The following is a 15,573-nucleotide window of genomic DNA, read 5'->3' as shown; positions in this document are numbered from 1 at the left end:
AAGCCTCTTCACTGGTAATCATTTTGTACATTAACTACAAAATCCACACTCTTTTAGAGTGAGGATTTAATCTGTATCAAAGTCCAATTAAGTCTTCATATTTCCCGCTTTATCTTGGCACCACTCTATATACAGCCTCAAATTTGTCTCAATAGCCTTACATCAGACTGCGTACCCGTTAGGCAAAGTTTGTATGCAGTACCCTCTGGGAACACTACAAACAACTCTGACTATAGGTATAGGAAACCCAACCTTTGGTATAAGCTTGTACTCACAGTTTGGTTGTATACGAATTGTTCGAACTACAATTGTTTGAATTACAATTGACCTTTGCACAATTGACCGAATTGTGAAGGTTAATTGTTACATATATGCGGGGGGGGGGTGGGAGGGGGGGGGAACGCCCCCCCCTTCCGCAACCCACCATTTTACATATATATATATATATCTATATCTATATCTATCTATATATATCCAAACCTATTACACAGCTACGGTAGTCGCCGTGTAGTTATTGTTAAATTGCTGTTTCCATAAGAAGAGCACTTTTTGGGCGGCTTATAACTCCGCTCCCCCTGGACGAATGTCCCCAAACTTTGCAAAATAAGTATATTGCCCACTCTGAATTATTTTGCAAAGTTTGGTGATGTTTGGTCGAGGGGGGAAAGTCATAGGGGGGGGCTTCCAAAACGTCTTTTTTCCCATAGACTGACTGGGGGGAAAACTTTGCGCACAGCTACAGGTCAAACCGCTGGACGTATTTTCACGAAATTTGCAGCAGGTATAGGGGCTTGGTCCAGAAAGCGTGCTTTTGTAAATTTGGTGACAATCAGTATTTTTCTTAAACGACCAAAAAGTATGTCTCAAAAAATGAGTCTATATCTATGTACACGCGACGTCTCTGCCGATTGGCTGCTGCGAGACATGTTCTGCGTCAGATTGTTTGGCTGCGGCCGACATCTTGGATCCGCCGATAGCGGAGCAACAACCAGCGTACACATGCTATATTTATAAAACTCTTTTGCTGTGTCACAGAGCGTTGGGACAGGTTTAGACAGTAAGACATGGATGATCAATGCTTTTGTTGTGGGGGTCGGTCTTCACGATGTATTTTCTATGGCCACCTTGTACGCACAGAAAACGAGGGGTGTAATAACGGTAGAATTTCAGTCCATGCAGTGCACAGGAACCTTGTTACTGTTGTAAGGACACGCGTAGTGGTAGCGAACATTGAAATTGAGTACCTACTGTAATTAAATTATTTTTTCCCTATGAGTGTGGTATTCATTTGTACGCCGCCATGGGTGTGACATGCTGCAGTGGTTGTGGCCATGGCGTACAGCCATCGGTGTGACATGCTGCAGTGGTTGTGGCCAGGACGTAGAGTCTTGGATGCATGGCCGTAGGCCATACTTCCAAGACTGTACGCCCTGGCCACTACCATCGCTGCAATAGATACATCTGTAGTATTGCTCATCGATCAGATGGTTGTGTGTAGAGTCTTGGCCACTGGAGGTATAAGTCACTGCACACACATGCATTGTAATATCTGGGGACATACAGATAGGAGTGTAGCCTCTGGCCACAACCACTGAAGCATACCACACTTATAGATACACCCGTACTACCGCACATTACTCGGGTGTTTGTGGGGAGGGCCTGCAGTCTTGGGTGCATGTTGGTTGTGGGCAGATTTTCTGCCACCGAATTCATACGGTAAAGTGGAAGTTGGTGCTCAATGTACGGCGAGCAATGCCTGCATCTGTGTTGTAATGTTTTCAGATTAATATTGAAGTCGGACTGGCTTCCTATGTTTTCAAATCTGAGGCGGCAACCTGGAGTCTTTGATGGGGATTTTCATATATTGTTGCAAAGTGAGAATGTATGTGCCTTCTGAGTGAAGGTCAGTTCATTTGCTTTTTTGGTTGCAAGCTCAGTAGGCCCACGCATTCAAGTGAATTCATAAGGGGTTATTGTTTTTTGACCTTGAGCGAAAGTGAAACTTTAAAAGCTACGCAATGAATCAAAGTTTGAAAAAAAAAATACTATTTGAGAAAGTTATAGTTTAAAAGCACTTGTAAGGAACATGAAATATCAGTTCCCAAATATTCTTTGATGCAAACCGTTTGCTGTGTGACTTTGCCAAAAATAATGGAGGCTGTGAAGATGATGCAAGTTTAATGTTGACGACTGTACACTAATTGTGACAATGTAACTGAAGTATTATATTTTTGCGGAGTTGTAATTTTCCGCCAATACCAGAGAGTGTACATTGTTTGTGTTTGCAAGCTAAGACTAGAGTCACCGTTGGTGAACGTTATTTCTTTTTCTTTGAAATGTTCTTTTGGTCTTGTTACAGTTTGAACATTCTTTTGGTCTTGTGTAACATTACCATGTAATTTTTTTCTTGCTTGTCCATTCATGCTGCATCCATAACCGAATTACTATGTCACTGTGTAGTTGTCCTTTTTTTAACCCTTACGGCGAGTGCTGTTTATCTGCGTTTGTAGGGTGTCATTATATGTCCCCATGGTGAACTCTAATACTTCTTTAAAATGTCAAGTTTGGCCATTTACATTTGCGTAGTATTTTCCACAATCTTTGTCTGTTTTGGAAATTTTTCCTAAAGGTTGGGTATTGACACACATTTTGTCTTACGTTTTCCGCATAGCCATATTTTGCCATACTTTGAGTGCCACGGTTTCCAGATGCCGAGTGACGGCTTCTTTCCATGCCAGATGCAACTGCTGGTGACCGGGTGCCTGGCCATTATAATGTTATGGGATGACAGGCCAGTGCCGCTCAGTCCCTACGCTGAACTAGCGACAAGGAGAGACTTATTATCATTTATGGTGGTGTACAGCAACAGTGATGCCGTCGTGTTGGAAATACCTGTGCAAACAAATGGAGTGCTTCAACAAAAACGCATAATTTGCGTATACGAAATTAACTGCATGTGTCTCTCCATGAACATTTTCACTGTTGGCCCTTGGAGTCATTGCTACAAACTATTTGCAAATGCACTTAGTCCGTTAATCTCTGACAGTTGTTTGTTAAATAAAAGTACTTTCCAAATTCTAAAATGTAAGTTTTCTTTTAAAATCACGTGTATCATTTCGAAATGGAAAGTACCACGTTATACATCGCTGTACGTTTATTTACAGGTTCTGCGTCCCGGTGCATACTGTTGCTTTTTCGTTGCTATCATGGAAGGCGAATAGGGGCTATGTATAGAAAAAACGCTTTTCCTTTCGATGGTGGCCATCTTGAAAAAGGATTTTGTTTATCCAGAAATCCTATTTTTCCGTAGCAACGTTAATACTTTTCACATCTACTGTTCCACATTCTAAAATGTTACTGTTTCCTTTTAAAATCATGTGTATCATTTCGAAATGTAATGTACCATGTTATACGTTGCTCTATGTTTATTTACAGGTTCTGCGTCACGGTACATACTGTTGCTTTTTCCTTGCTGTCATGGAAAGCGAAGAGGGGCTATGTATGAAACAACCGCCTTTCCTTTCGATGGTGGCCATCTTGAAAAAGGATTTTGTTTAACCAGAAATCCAATTTTTCCGTAGCACACGCTAATGGTTTGCACATTTATACTATTATTGTCAAATCTTATTGCGTCTGTCCTGTGAAAGGTGGTGCTTAACGCAACATTTACTTTCACAGGTGGCTTTCTTTTTTGGTAGGACAGCTAATAAGGCCATTTGCAAACGGAAATTAGGAAAGACGTATCAAACAATGATATGGGGGAGTGGGTAGCTTGTGAAAAAATATTGTGCGTTTTTTATTTCTAAGGTTGGGGCAGTGTTTGTCATGCTCTTTCATTACAGTAGTGCTGTTCCTTGGGGAGGATGGATGGCCTTAGCCGATGTCATTTTCAGATAACTAAAACTTTTGCTGAAAGTATGCAATGTGCACTACACTGTTAATGGATAACGACCAATACGTGTTGGCGCTGTGCAAGGCACATGTTGCAGGTGGAAGTTCCTATATCAATATGAAATCTGTTTCCACATTGTCCACGACACAAACATCTTACTTTTAAGTGTTTATGGATTCTGGGACACGTTACCGTGCTGTACACCAGCATATTGTCAAGTGGTATTCTCCGCAAGGTGTTTAAATAAGTCAGAAATTGCTTTACATTATGGTTACGTGGCACTACTGTAAACCGATCATCTTTAGAAAAACAACTTTGCAAGAGGGCCCGTATGGTTAAGTTGCTCTGCTGAAAACCTGTGAAATTCAGTAATAAAAAAAACTTTGTTAAAGGGACGTTATGGTTAAGTTGCCCTACCAAAAACCTGTGCACTTCACTTAAAAAACTTTTCAAACGTGCCATTATGGTTCAAAGTAAAACCGAAAAACCCCTGAAATTCGCCAGCTATGGTAGGCTAAGCGACCATATTTATTTATATTTATATAGCGCGCAAGCAGCCCAGGGGAATTGAGGCGCTGTTACTTGCAATAACTTAGTTACATGGTACAGGCATGATAGCGATTGTTGACACATTATGAATACTACAAGACATCATACTGTTACAGATATTGCATTTGGTTGTATATTATAACATATATGATAAGTATTCGTGCTGATGTGTCGGGACTTATGTGAAGAGGGTAGTTTTCAGAATTTTGCGGAAGGTGGTGAGGGAGGCCTCTCCACGGATAGTGGGATGTAGGGCATTCCAGTGAGTGGGCGCGAGATGGGGGAAGCTGGATCCGCCCGCTTTTACTCTTTTTACTAGTTGCACAGAGAGCATGTTGCTGTACGGTGATCTGGTTGGCCTGGTAGTGGAGACGGGGTGGATCCTTTGAGAGAGGTATGCTGGAGCAGTGAAGTGAATGCACTTGTGGGTCAGTGTTAGGGCTTTGAATACGATCCTTTCCTTTATGGGGAGCCAGTGGGCTAGTTTTCTGGCTTCAGAGATGTGTTCTCTTTTAGCAATGCCTTGGGCTGCCCGGAGAGCATTGTTCTGTATTACTTGTAGTCTCTCTAAGTTTTTGTTGGAGGTTCCTAAAAAGAGTACGTTGCAGTAGTCTAGCCTAGAGCCGGTGATGGCTCTGGCTATGTTGGTGCATTCTCTTTGGAGAGAAAGGGTCTGACTGCGTTGATAAGTTTGGCATGATATGCAGCTGCGGATGCTATTGCGTTGACTTGTCTATCCATGGATAGGCTGGAATGCAGGTAGACTCCCAGAGTTTTGACAGAATCAGAGACCAGAATTTTAATGGAGTCAATGGTGAAGTGGCTGAATTGGGCATCTAGATTTTTTAGCGTGTCGGGGGAACCTACCAGGAGGTAGGTAATAACATCACTGATGACATCACATGTTATGGTAAGCTAAGCAACCATAACTCGCGCCACCACCATGCACTGCTAAGACTAACACCCAGGAAATCAAAGATGACATCACAAATGTCATTGATGACATCACTTGTGCATTTAGTTTTCATTCACGGCCTCCACAAGGGATTATCATTACAATATTGGCAGAAACGTATCACAAATCATCTAAAAACATTCATATGCCAAATAGTTCCTTAAGCAATGCATTGCAAAAAAATTCCATTGCATTACTGAGTTCTTCCAGTACATGAACGCACTCATGAAGAAACGTAGGCATTGTCTGCAGCATGCACTATCGAGGTGCAATATTCAAAATCTTCCAATGTTGGATACTAAATTGATAAATGTTTCCATTACAGAATTTTGCATTCTGTGAAACATAAATATCTGTGAATGCTTGCCTTACTGCATAATTGTACTATTACACACAAAACATAGAGACCACAATGCATACCAATAAAAGCATAGACAGGGAACGTAAAGTAAGCAAAAAAAACTGCAGTATTACCAGAAAGTGTTCATAACCGAACTAAACTTCATGCGCAGAAAATATTCTTGTGTTTCAGGATTCCTTCTTCTCCCGTGCATATGTATCATATGATGTAACTGTACCCTAAGGAAAGTATTGTAAGAACATATGAGAAGGGTAAGGTCTACGAATATAGTACTTTTTACTTTTTTAATTCCAGACTGGCAGTGAAGAACGCCACCTGGCTTAGATATGTCAGTGAACAAAAAAAGAGGGAGCTAGACATGTGATGTCATCAGTGATGTCATCAATGACATTTGTGATGTCATCGTTGATTTCCTGGCTGTTAGTCATAGCAGTGCACGGTGGTGGCACGAGTTATGGTTGCTTAGCTTACCATAACATGTGATGTCATCAGTGATGTTATTAATGACATTTGTGATGCCATCTTTCATGTCCTGGGTGTAAGTGTTAGCAGAGGACAGTGGTGCGGGCAGTTATGGTCGCTTAGCCTACCATAACTGGCAAATTTCAGGGGGTTTTCGATTTTATTTTTAACCATAATGGCACGTTTTAAAACGTTTTTTTAGTGAAGTGCACAGGTTTTTGGTAGGGCAACTTAACCATAACGTCCCCTTAACAAAGGTTTTTTTATTGTGCACACACACACTTGTGCAAAGGTCAATTCGGACCCTTGACTTTCAATTAGGTAATTCGAACAATTGTGTTCGAACAATTTGGCTAATACCCACAGTTTTGGTAGTGTGTTGAGCAGCCAGGCTTATCTCAAGAGGGGTCAGTGTGAGCTATATGGGAGTTGGACAGAGATTCACAGTGACAAGAATTCAAATAAACACTTGCACACAAGGTTTCTTGAATAAACAATTATTAATTTATCTGTCAGTTAGAATAAGCCTTCTTCAGAATGGAGCAATATAATAACACATATACACTTCAATACTATATACTCTTAGTTTCTAAATATGTAAAGAACCTTTTGGGATGGCCCACAGACACAACCTACACCCTCAGGTGACTTCAATAGCTAGGGTGCTGGGGACATTAATATCTTACTGTTTGCATTTAGAAAACTGTTAGAAGTTGGTGAAAGGAAAAGGTTATTAGAACAAAAGACCACAAATATTCTTAAGCAGGCAAATACTTTTGGATCCCCACAGCAGAGTCATTCAGTACAACAGGCTAGACCAAAGTCAATGGTCAAAAAGTCTTATATCGGATGAAGCAACTCTGGTAGGTAAGTAGAAAAGTCTTTGCACAATGTTTTAGAATTCTTTGAAGAAAAGAAGAATCAAATGTAGGGCCACAAGCCGTTAGTCTTGTGCGTGGTAGAAGATGCAAGCAACTGTACAGGGTATCGAGTAATATTATCCCCATATATATGGTCGCCGTGAAAAGGTCGTGGCGATATTATATGGGTGACCATATATATGGGGACAGGGGAAATTTTTTTTAAAAAAATTGGGGTTTGCGGGGGTGTCCCCCGCATGTTCCATGCAATAATGTTGCCACAAAAAACTGCAATTTTTCGGCGATATTTTTGCATAGCGAGATTTTTGTGGCGACATTATTACATGGAACCCTCTACAGCAAGAGGTAAGCTCTCTTAGACTTTGTACAGTACCTTTGAATTGAAGAGAAGTGTAGCAGATCACTTTGGTTCCTGTGCAGATCTCGCTGTTCCTGGGCCTCAGTTGTGTGGACAAGAGGGAGGACTTCTGGGGACCCCTGCACTGCAATGCAATGGCCACCGCTCACAACCGGCAATCTTCAAATCAGTGGCTGTTCACTGTTTCAGCTGCTTGCGTCTACCGCAAATAGCAACACTGCGGTTCCTGGCTGTCGAGGTGGACTTTCCTTACTTCTGGGGTCCTGGACTCTGTTGAGGGGGCTCAGGTCCGGTCAGTCCTGCTTCCTGAGAGTTCGGAGGATCTTCCTGGAGCTCTAGGCCAGCTTAAAAGCAACACACACAATCTGGTGTTCCTCTCCCTGGCTATATGGTTTCCAGCAGCAACTCTGTGGAAACTCAACCGGCTCTGAGATTGATGTCCAGGTGGCTTACTTTGGAGTTGATTGGTCCCACCAATTCAAGGGGAGAAGTCGTCCTTGCAGGGGCTTCTCTGTCAGTACGAATTTGGAGTTTCAGCACAGCAGCAGGGCTTGACCGGGCAAACCAAAGGTCCAGGAGTTGCAGCAGGCGTCCTCTTCAAGTTCTTCTTCGGTTCCTTAGTCCAGTGGTCGACTCTGCCTTCAAAACCAAAAGCCTTGCCTTTTATTCCGTTCCCTCCCATTCATTTCAGCCTAGCTGTCAGTCACCCAGCAGGGTGGCTGTCCTTGCCGGACAGTCAGCCAGCCAATCACTACAGAGTGCATTTGTGTCTCCTAGGAGACTAAGTACAGGGAGTTTCGGGCACACACCTCACTTCCTGCCTACCCCAGACACCCTGGAGCCAGAGGCGGCCTTCCCTTGTGGATCCCCCCAAAAGCAAAGCGAACAAGGGGACCAAACCTTGTTTGGCGCGCAGAGTAAATCTCAAAAAGGACCTTTCCACAAAGAAATGGTGAAAAAAGACGACCAGGGCCTTTTTGAGGGCTTTACTGCAGGTGCAAACGCAGCCCAGGGCACACCACAGTAGTTAAAACGAAACCACTGCCACCAGCTATCCAGTGAGAAAAGGGTAACATAAAAGTGTTACATGAGAAGCTAGACAGAGGGCATACTAAGTAACCCCTCTATCACCCTTTTGTAACATAGTGTGGGCTGGGTCAAGAAAGTTACAAATGTAAGTAAAGTCAATTTCACTTTTAAAACAGTAGTTTATCCCAGAGAAGGTATTTAAACCTTTGGGAAATTTGAAAGACTTCCCTGTGCCACTTCACCGAAGGTGCTGGGTGACACAATGTAAAAGATGATGCCTATGAAGTTTGTCCGGCTCCATAACCAAAAGAAACACAAAGCTCAGAAATCGCATCAAAATACACGAGAGAGTGGGGAGAAAGGGTCTCACTCTCTCCAGGTAAAAAAAGTCCTCAAAATCCAGCAAAGTTGCTGGGGTCTCTAAGGTGGAGGGAATTAGCACATTTCTAAGAATTCTCCCTAACTACTATCCATTTTCAACTACACACTCAGCCATTCACTCTACAACAGGTTATTTTTGCTACACCCAACTTTGTTCCATTCATTACTTGTTTTATAGGGAACTGCTCTTGAGAGACTGTTGCTTTGATAGTATTGACAGCTATAACCAAGACATTATTTCAGTCTAGCAATTTGCAATGGAATGTGCAGAATAGAGTGCATATGAAATGCTTCATAAAATGACCTGCTTTTTTACTTTGATTTTGATTGTTGTGTTTTTGATTACTTCTGATTTTTGTTTTAATTTCACGACCTAATGTAGACTACACAACTCACGATAAACTTTGATTCAAGACTTGGACAAGCATCAAATCACACAAAAAAATTAATGTCTGTGTATTCTGTTTTAAATGTCTATTAATTTCTACTGTTTAGGGTTGTGCGACCACGGCTGACTATTTACGTTTGTCAGGAGTCAGAGCCAGTGCGTGAGCAGCAACAGCAGCAGAAACATGAAAATGGCGAACCGTCAAGCAGTACTTTCTTTGGTGAGTTTTTGTTGGCTTAACACAGGAAATATCCTCTGCTGGTAAATGGGGCATGTGGGGATACCTGTCCACATTTTCCTGAATAGATTATATTTTCCCAAAATATGTTCTCGTTTGTGGTGAACAGAATGTTCATAGCAACAAGGCTCCCTTCAACAGGTTAGAAACTTTGAACTAATTTCTTGGCTTTGTTTGACCCTTAAGTGCGTAAAATGCAAATGTGATTATGTCGGCAAGGTCTTCAACAAATGCATAGTGAATGAATGAGGTACACTATTTGGATTTATAAGCAATTTGTGTTCAGCCTGGTAGGATTGTTACGCTATCACATGTCAGAATAATTTACTTAGCAATGTTTAATTTAACAAGGGTATTTACATCATACTCATTTAGTTGTCTTTTTCCCTGAAGTTACTGTTCTGATTGCTGTGGGGATGTTTACCACAGTTTATAAAATAATCTGATGGTTGTCAAAGTTCCACTGCAGACTTTTCACACTGTTCATTCTGTGTTTTATTCTACCATTTCTTTTCCTGCAAAGAATCTTTTGGTAAGCAAACTAGAGGCATAGTTTTCATATCTAGAATGGTTTTGGAAGACTGAGATGTACTGAAGTGCTATTCCCCATTGTGTTTCTGTGAGCCAGTCTTTCAGGGCCATTATGATATTTTAAAAACTGAAGAAAACAAATCCGTAGATGAACGAAAGGGGAGAAATAACATATCCTATTGACTGTCACATGCTTGAGGTAACACCCCAGATATTAAAATCCATTCCAATTTTCTTTTCTCCCATAAGGAATATGCCCAGTCATATTGGTATTGTTGTAGGTGAGAAGATGGAGGAGTGCAGGAGGAGAGGGGGTATATTAATAAAACTAATTTAGATTACTTTTCTCATCAGTTAGGAGAAAAACGTTTTTGCCTGTAGTGATAACTAAAAATGTACGTTGCACAGAATGGGAACACCTTAACTATAGTGCATCACTGTATAGCTCCAAAGAAAAGCTATCTGGCAAGTGAAGTTCAGCTGGTCGTCGTATGCTGAACTTCTGCTCAAATTATTTGGAGCTTTACACCACCTGCATCAACACAGCACTGAAATGCAGCACATGGTACTTTACAGAGCACAGCATTGTGGGCTTCTGTAAGCAGAGTTGTGTTCAAGATGTAGAGACAGTGACTGAAATAAAAAGGAGATTTTGTCAGTGAGCTGCGGCTCATGGTTGCCGCAATGGTGAGATTGCTAAACTTTTACATTTGGTTTATTGAAACTTGGAGGAAGGTGCATTGACTCAGTAGATGAGTCTTCAATAATTATTCAAAGTACAAGATTGAAATGCATTCTGCAGTAAAATAATCACATCAAACATGAGGCAACATCTGTAATAACGGTCTAAACGCCTAATTTTATCTGTTGGACCGAGTAAGTAGAGTAAAGAATAAGTATAAGGTAAACTGGGTTGATAGCGACAATACAACTATTAAAGGCGAACACCACACATTAAATGTGCATAGCATTACGCCAATACCACATATACCCATATTCCTTTTACATTTTCCATATTGTAAGAAACCCTTTCTCTGGCAGATTGTTCTACCCTTACCCTGCAGTTCTGCAATTCGCATTCCATGCGCACTAGTTGGTGCATTTGCAGTTTTGCATTATTCATTTTTTGGCCTCAGTCCGGGCATGTTAAATCCAGTGCTCTGTTGGTGGGGTTTACTTACCACTCATAGCTAACAAAGGACTAATGACAATGCAGTTCTAGGTAGGGGGTAGACTTCGATCCATTGCAGTATATCTGCCCCAAAAGCCTGCATTTTACTACACCTCTAGGATGTGTGCTTGCATGCCTGCACATGTATGTATACACCCATATGACATGACCAGCAACTGAGACTCACTAATAACTTAGTTGAACACTCATACAGGGATCCAATACCGCAGGAGTATTTTAAAGACAATAGCAGTTACACAACATGCAACTGTAGTACAACAGTCAACGGAAAACATCTGTGATATGTTCACCTTTATCCATTTTTTTAATTTGCTGCAACGTTTTGAAGGAACACAAAATTGTAACCCTTGGGCATCTTAATTGTCTTATGTAGTAATTTAGGGGATTTCTGTGAGTGATATCCCATAGGCTTGGTAAAAGAACTCTTGTTCTAGACGGGTCTGTCGTGTAGTTGGAATGCCAGGGCACCTAAATGCTGATATTTTTGGTGCTACTTAACTTGTCCAAGCTTTCAATCCTTCAAGGTGAGGAGGATGTGTGCCATATAATGTTGAAAATCTACACTCCTACGTCTTGTCCCCATTCCTCCATACAGGATACAGGACTGGAGTGATAGCAAGTGCAAACACGCTTCCCCTTTAAGAATTTAGAGCATGCAGAAGCTGGTCATGTGTGTGCAGTTTTTACTGCTGCTCCCATTTCTTTGGTCAGGTAAAGCAGGATTTTCTGTGTGCAACAGGTGCCAGAAGTCGTTCTTGGGGGCAGACCCTTACACTTATTTCGAGTGTTTGGGCCCCCTTCATCTCTGGGATGCCTATGCACTCTGGGATGCAATTTCGTTCAAGTTCCTCCTGGAGTCAACTGACTTGGTGGTAATAATCTTGCCTACAATGGCTGCGGATCACCCCAAGAACCATGTCCAGACAAAGAGGGCGAGTACAAGTGTTTCCTTAGGCACCATACCCAGGTGACATCCTTGCTGGGGTTAATCAAAGTGTGAAGGTTCACCCGGGTCCTGTCACGGCTAGCCACTGCATTACCCAGGTGTATCCAAGATCTCTGAGGACACTTCTACCGGTACCATCGCCAAGGACCTGCAAGGGTCTGGTGCCGGGCTCTGGTTCAAAAGGGCTTCAGTCCCTGACAAGGATTCTACCGGGAACATTGTTCCCAAGAGTGTTTTGCCTCATAGCAGATGGCGTTCTGAGGCTTCTTTAAGGCATCATGAGGAAGACTCGGTCACAGTGGCATGTTAAGTGTTGGTTATAGACTTTTATTTATTACAAAATAGGGGGTTTGGGGAAAATCCTATCCATCTCAAATTCTTGGGGTTTCCCTGCCTGAACAAAAACTAAGGATGTCAGGATGTTAAACAAATCAGCATCCTCTGTCCTGTGTCTAAAAACCCTAAACTGACCCTTACATGCTAAACTCAATATGTGCAAAAGATCTCTGTGTTATGTACGTGCAGCTTGCTTTCAAAGGTCCAAAATATAAAGTTCCAAGGTAAAGAAAAGAAATACAGTTCTATTAGAGGAAGGGGTCCTCCTTTCCCCCATGTTTCTTCTGGTCTTCCACTGTCTTTCCGGTGTTACCGGAAAAAGGTTTATAATGTTCTGCTGTTCCAAAAAATGGGGGGGGGGGGAGAACAAGCTCTTCCCCAGAGTTTATTTCTTTATGCAATATTTCACTTGACAGTTTCGAGGGGACGACTTTTTTCTCTTGAGTTTCTCCACTTATTATTTTTATTTTTGTTGCCTTTATTTGGCTCTAAAATATAGCAAACCTTTTTCCACTCAGCATAAAATTTATTAAATATCCGCTTCGTTACTCCTTTAAAGGTTTTGTCCGATAAGCTGAAGTTCACTGATTTCTTCTAAAAATTTGTAAAACTAGTTTCACCAAGGCCAATGTCAATGTGATTTGATTTCCCGACAACAATTCTGCCACCAATCTTCAGTTGATCTCCAGCCATATTTTTCCATAAATTCAGACACAAGGATAGTTCTTTTCTCCTCCATAGCTGGACAAAATAGCACCAAGTGTTTAAATGACTTGGTTGAGGACTATTTTTCACAGTCCACACATGGTATTGGGCAAACCGTTTCTGTTGTGACTCAATATTTCGGCGGTTGGAAGTAGATTTAGTCTAACTCTCATAAATTGGTCTCTAAAGCACCAGTTTTGGAATTGTTAGGGAGAATTCTCAGAAATGTGCTAATTCCTTCCACCTTAAAGAACGCCAAAATCTTTGCTGGATTTTGAGGACTTGATTTTTTTAACATGGAGAGAATGAGACCCTTTTTCCCACTCCCTCATGTATTTTAATGTGATTTTGAACTGTTCCTTTTGGTTGTGGAGTCTGACACTCCATAGGTATCATTGCGTTCACAGCCACGGTAAAGCGCCCATGGGTGTCATTTTTGTCCAAATGGCCCCGGTCTTCTTTTTTTGCCATTTCTTTGTGGAAAGGTCCTTCTTGAGATTTACTCTGCGCGCCAAACCAGGTCTGGCCCCTTTGTTCATTTTGCCTTTGGCAGGATTCATGAGTGAAGCCCGCCTCTGGGTCCGGGGTGTCTGGCAGGGGCAGGAAGCAAGGCCGGCTGGCTCACTGGGTGACTGACAACTAGGCTGGAATGAATGGGAGCAAGCTGCATAAAGTGCAAAGCTTTTTTTGACTTGGAAGGCAGAGTCGACCACTGGACAAAGGAATCTGAAGAAGAACTTGAAGAGGACGCCTGCTGCAACTCGTGGACCGACTCCAAATTCGTATCGACAGAGAAGCCCCTGCAAGGATGACTTCTCCCTTTTGAGTTGGGGGGACTCCTAAGTAAGCCACCTGGACATCCTCTCGGAGCTGGTTGATTTTCCAGAGTTGCTGCTGGAAACCGAATAGCCAGGTAGAGGAACACCAGTTTGTGTGCTTTGCTTTTAAACTGGCCAAGAGCTCCAGGAAGATCCTCCGGACTCCCAGGAAGCAGGACTGACCGAGCCTGAGCCCCCTCAACAGAGTGTGGGACCCCGGATGCAAGGAAAGCCCATCTCGACAGCCAGGAACTGCAGTGTTGCTATTTGCAGTAGACGCTAGGAGCTGAAACACCAAACAGCAACTTGTTTGAAGTTTGCCGGTTGCGAGCGGTGACGTGCCATTGCAGTGCAGGAGTCCCCAGAAGTCCTCCCTCTTGTCCCCACGACTGAGGCCCAGGACCAGTGAGATCTGCAGAGCTGCGTAGGAACAGAAGTCCTCTGCTGCATTTTTCTTCAATCCAAAGGTACTGTACAAAGTCTGAGAGAACTTACCTCTTGTTGCTGAGTTGCTTGCATCTTCTACCCTTCACAAGTCTAACAGCTTGTGGCCCTACATTGATTCTTCTTGTTCTTGAAAGACTTATAAAACATTGTGCAAAGACTTTTCTACTTACCTACCAGAGGTGATTCATCCTATATAAGACTTTTGACCATTGCCTTTGGCCTAGCCTGTTAAACTGAAAGAATCTGCTGTGGGGATCCAAAAGTATTTGCCTGCTTAAGAATATTTGTGAATAAAAAAAGAATAACCTTTTCCTTTTACCAACTTCTAACATTGTTCTAAATGCAAACAGTAAGATATTAATGTCCCCAGCACCCTAGCTATTGAAATCACCTGGGTGTAAGTTGTGTCTGTGGGCCATCGCAAAAGGGTCTTTACGAATTTAGAAACTGAGTATATAGTATTGAAGTGTATTTGTGTTACTATTATATTGCTCCCTTCTGAGAAGGCTTATTCTAACTGATAAATGTTAATAATTGTTTATTCGAGAAACCTTATGTGTAAGTGTTTATTTGAATCCTTGTCACTGTGAATCTCTATGTAACTCCCCTATAGGGCACATTAACCCCTCTTGAGATGAGCCTTGCTGCTCAACATGCTACCAACCTGTGTAGTACAGACTTATACCAAGGGTTGGGTTCCTATTGCCAGGAGGTCAGTGTTGTTGTAGTGCACTCAAAGGGTGTTCTGCATACAATCTTGCCTAACAGGAATTGGGTAAGATACTTCAGCAGGACGTTCAACTTCCTTGCTTCGTTAATTGGTCTCCCATAGAGTTTCAATGGCTGCCTCTCATCTTGTGTGTCAATCCAATCTTTTATGTACAGTTTCTTTTTCCTTTTATCAGGATTCTCTCGTATTGTCTGGTCTGTTTCCCCCAGGTCAACTATAACCGTTTGACAAATTGTTTGCCACTCTGATAGAGTAATGTCACTGTTGCAGGACAAAGCTTCCCTTATCGCTGCAAAACCTCCTCTCTCAGGCGCTTCCAAACCTTTCCTGTGCAGATCTAGTATTTTACAACTTAAGGTGGTCTTGATTGAGGT

At 42.1% G+C, this 15,573-nt stretch overlaps 1 protein-coding gene across 1 annotated transcript in view; it reads left to right on the top strand.

Annotated features, from left to right (window-relative positions):
* The window catches only part of TFCP2 (transcription factor CP2), a 1,231,094-nt gene that overhangs the window by 1,032,395 nt on the left and 183,126 nt on the right, over positions 1-15,573 (top strand). The window contains exon 13 of the mRNA XM_069653380.1: positions 9,364-9,476. Within this exon, the coding sequence (XP_069509481.1) occupies positions 9,364-9,476 (113 nt within the window). The remainder of the gene's footprint in view (positions 1-9,363; positions 9,477-15,573) is intronic.

This window comes from Ambystoma mexicanum, chromosome 3q (assembly GCF_040938575.1).
Source record: "Ambystoma mexicanum isolate Mex_15411 chromosome 3q, UKY_AmexF1_1, whole genome shotgun sequence".
Taxonomy (NCBI): domain Eukaryota; kingdom Metazoa; phylum Chordata; class Amphibia; order Caudata; family Ambystomatidae; genus Ambystoma; species Ambystoma mexicanum.
The sequence above is the reverse complement of the archived record's forward strand: the minus strand, read 5'-3'. Positions and strand labels throughout refer to the sequence as shown.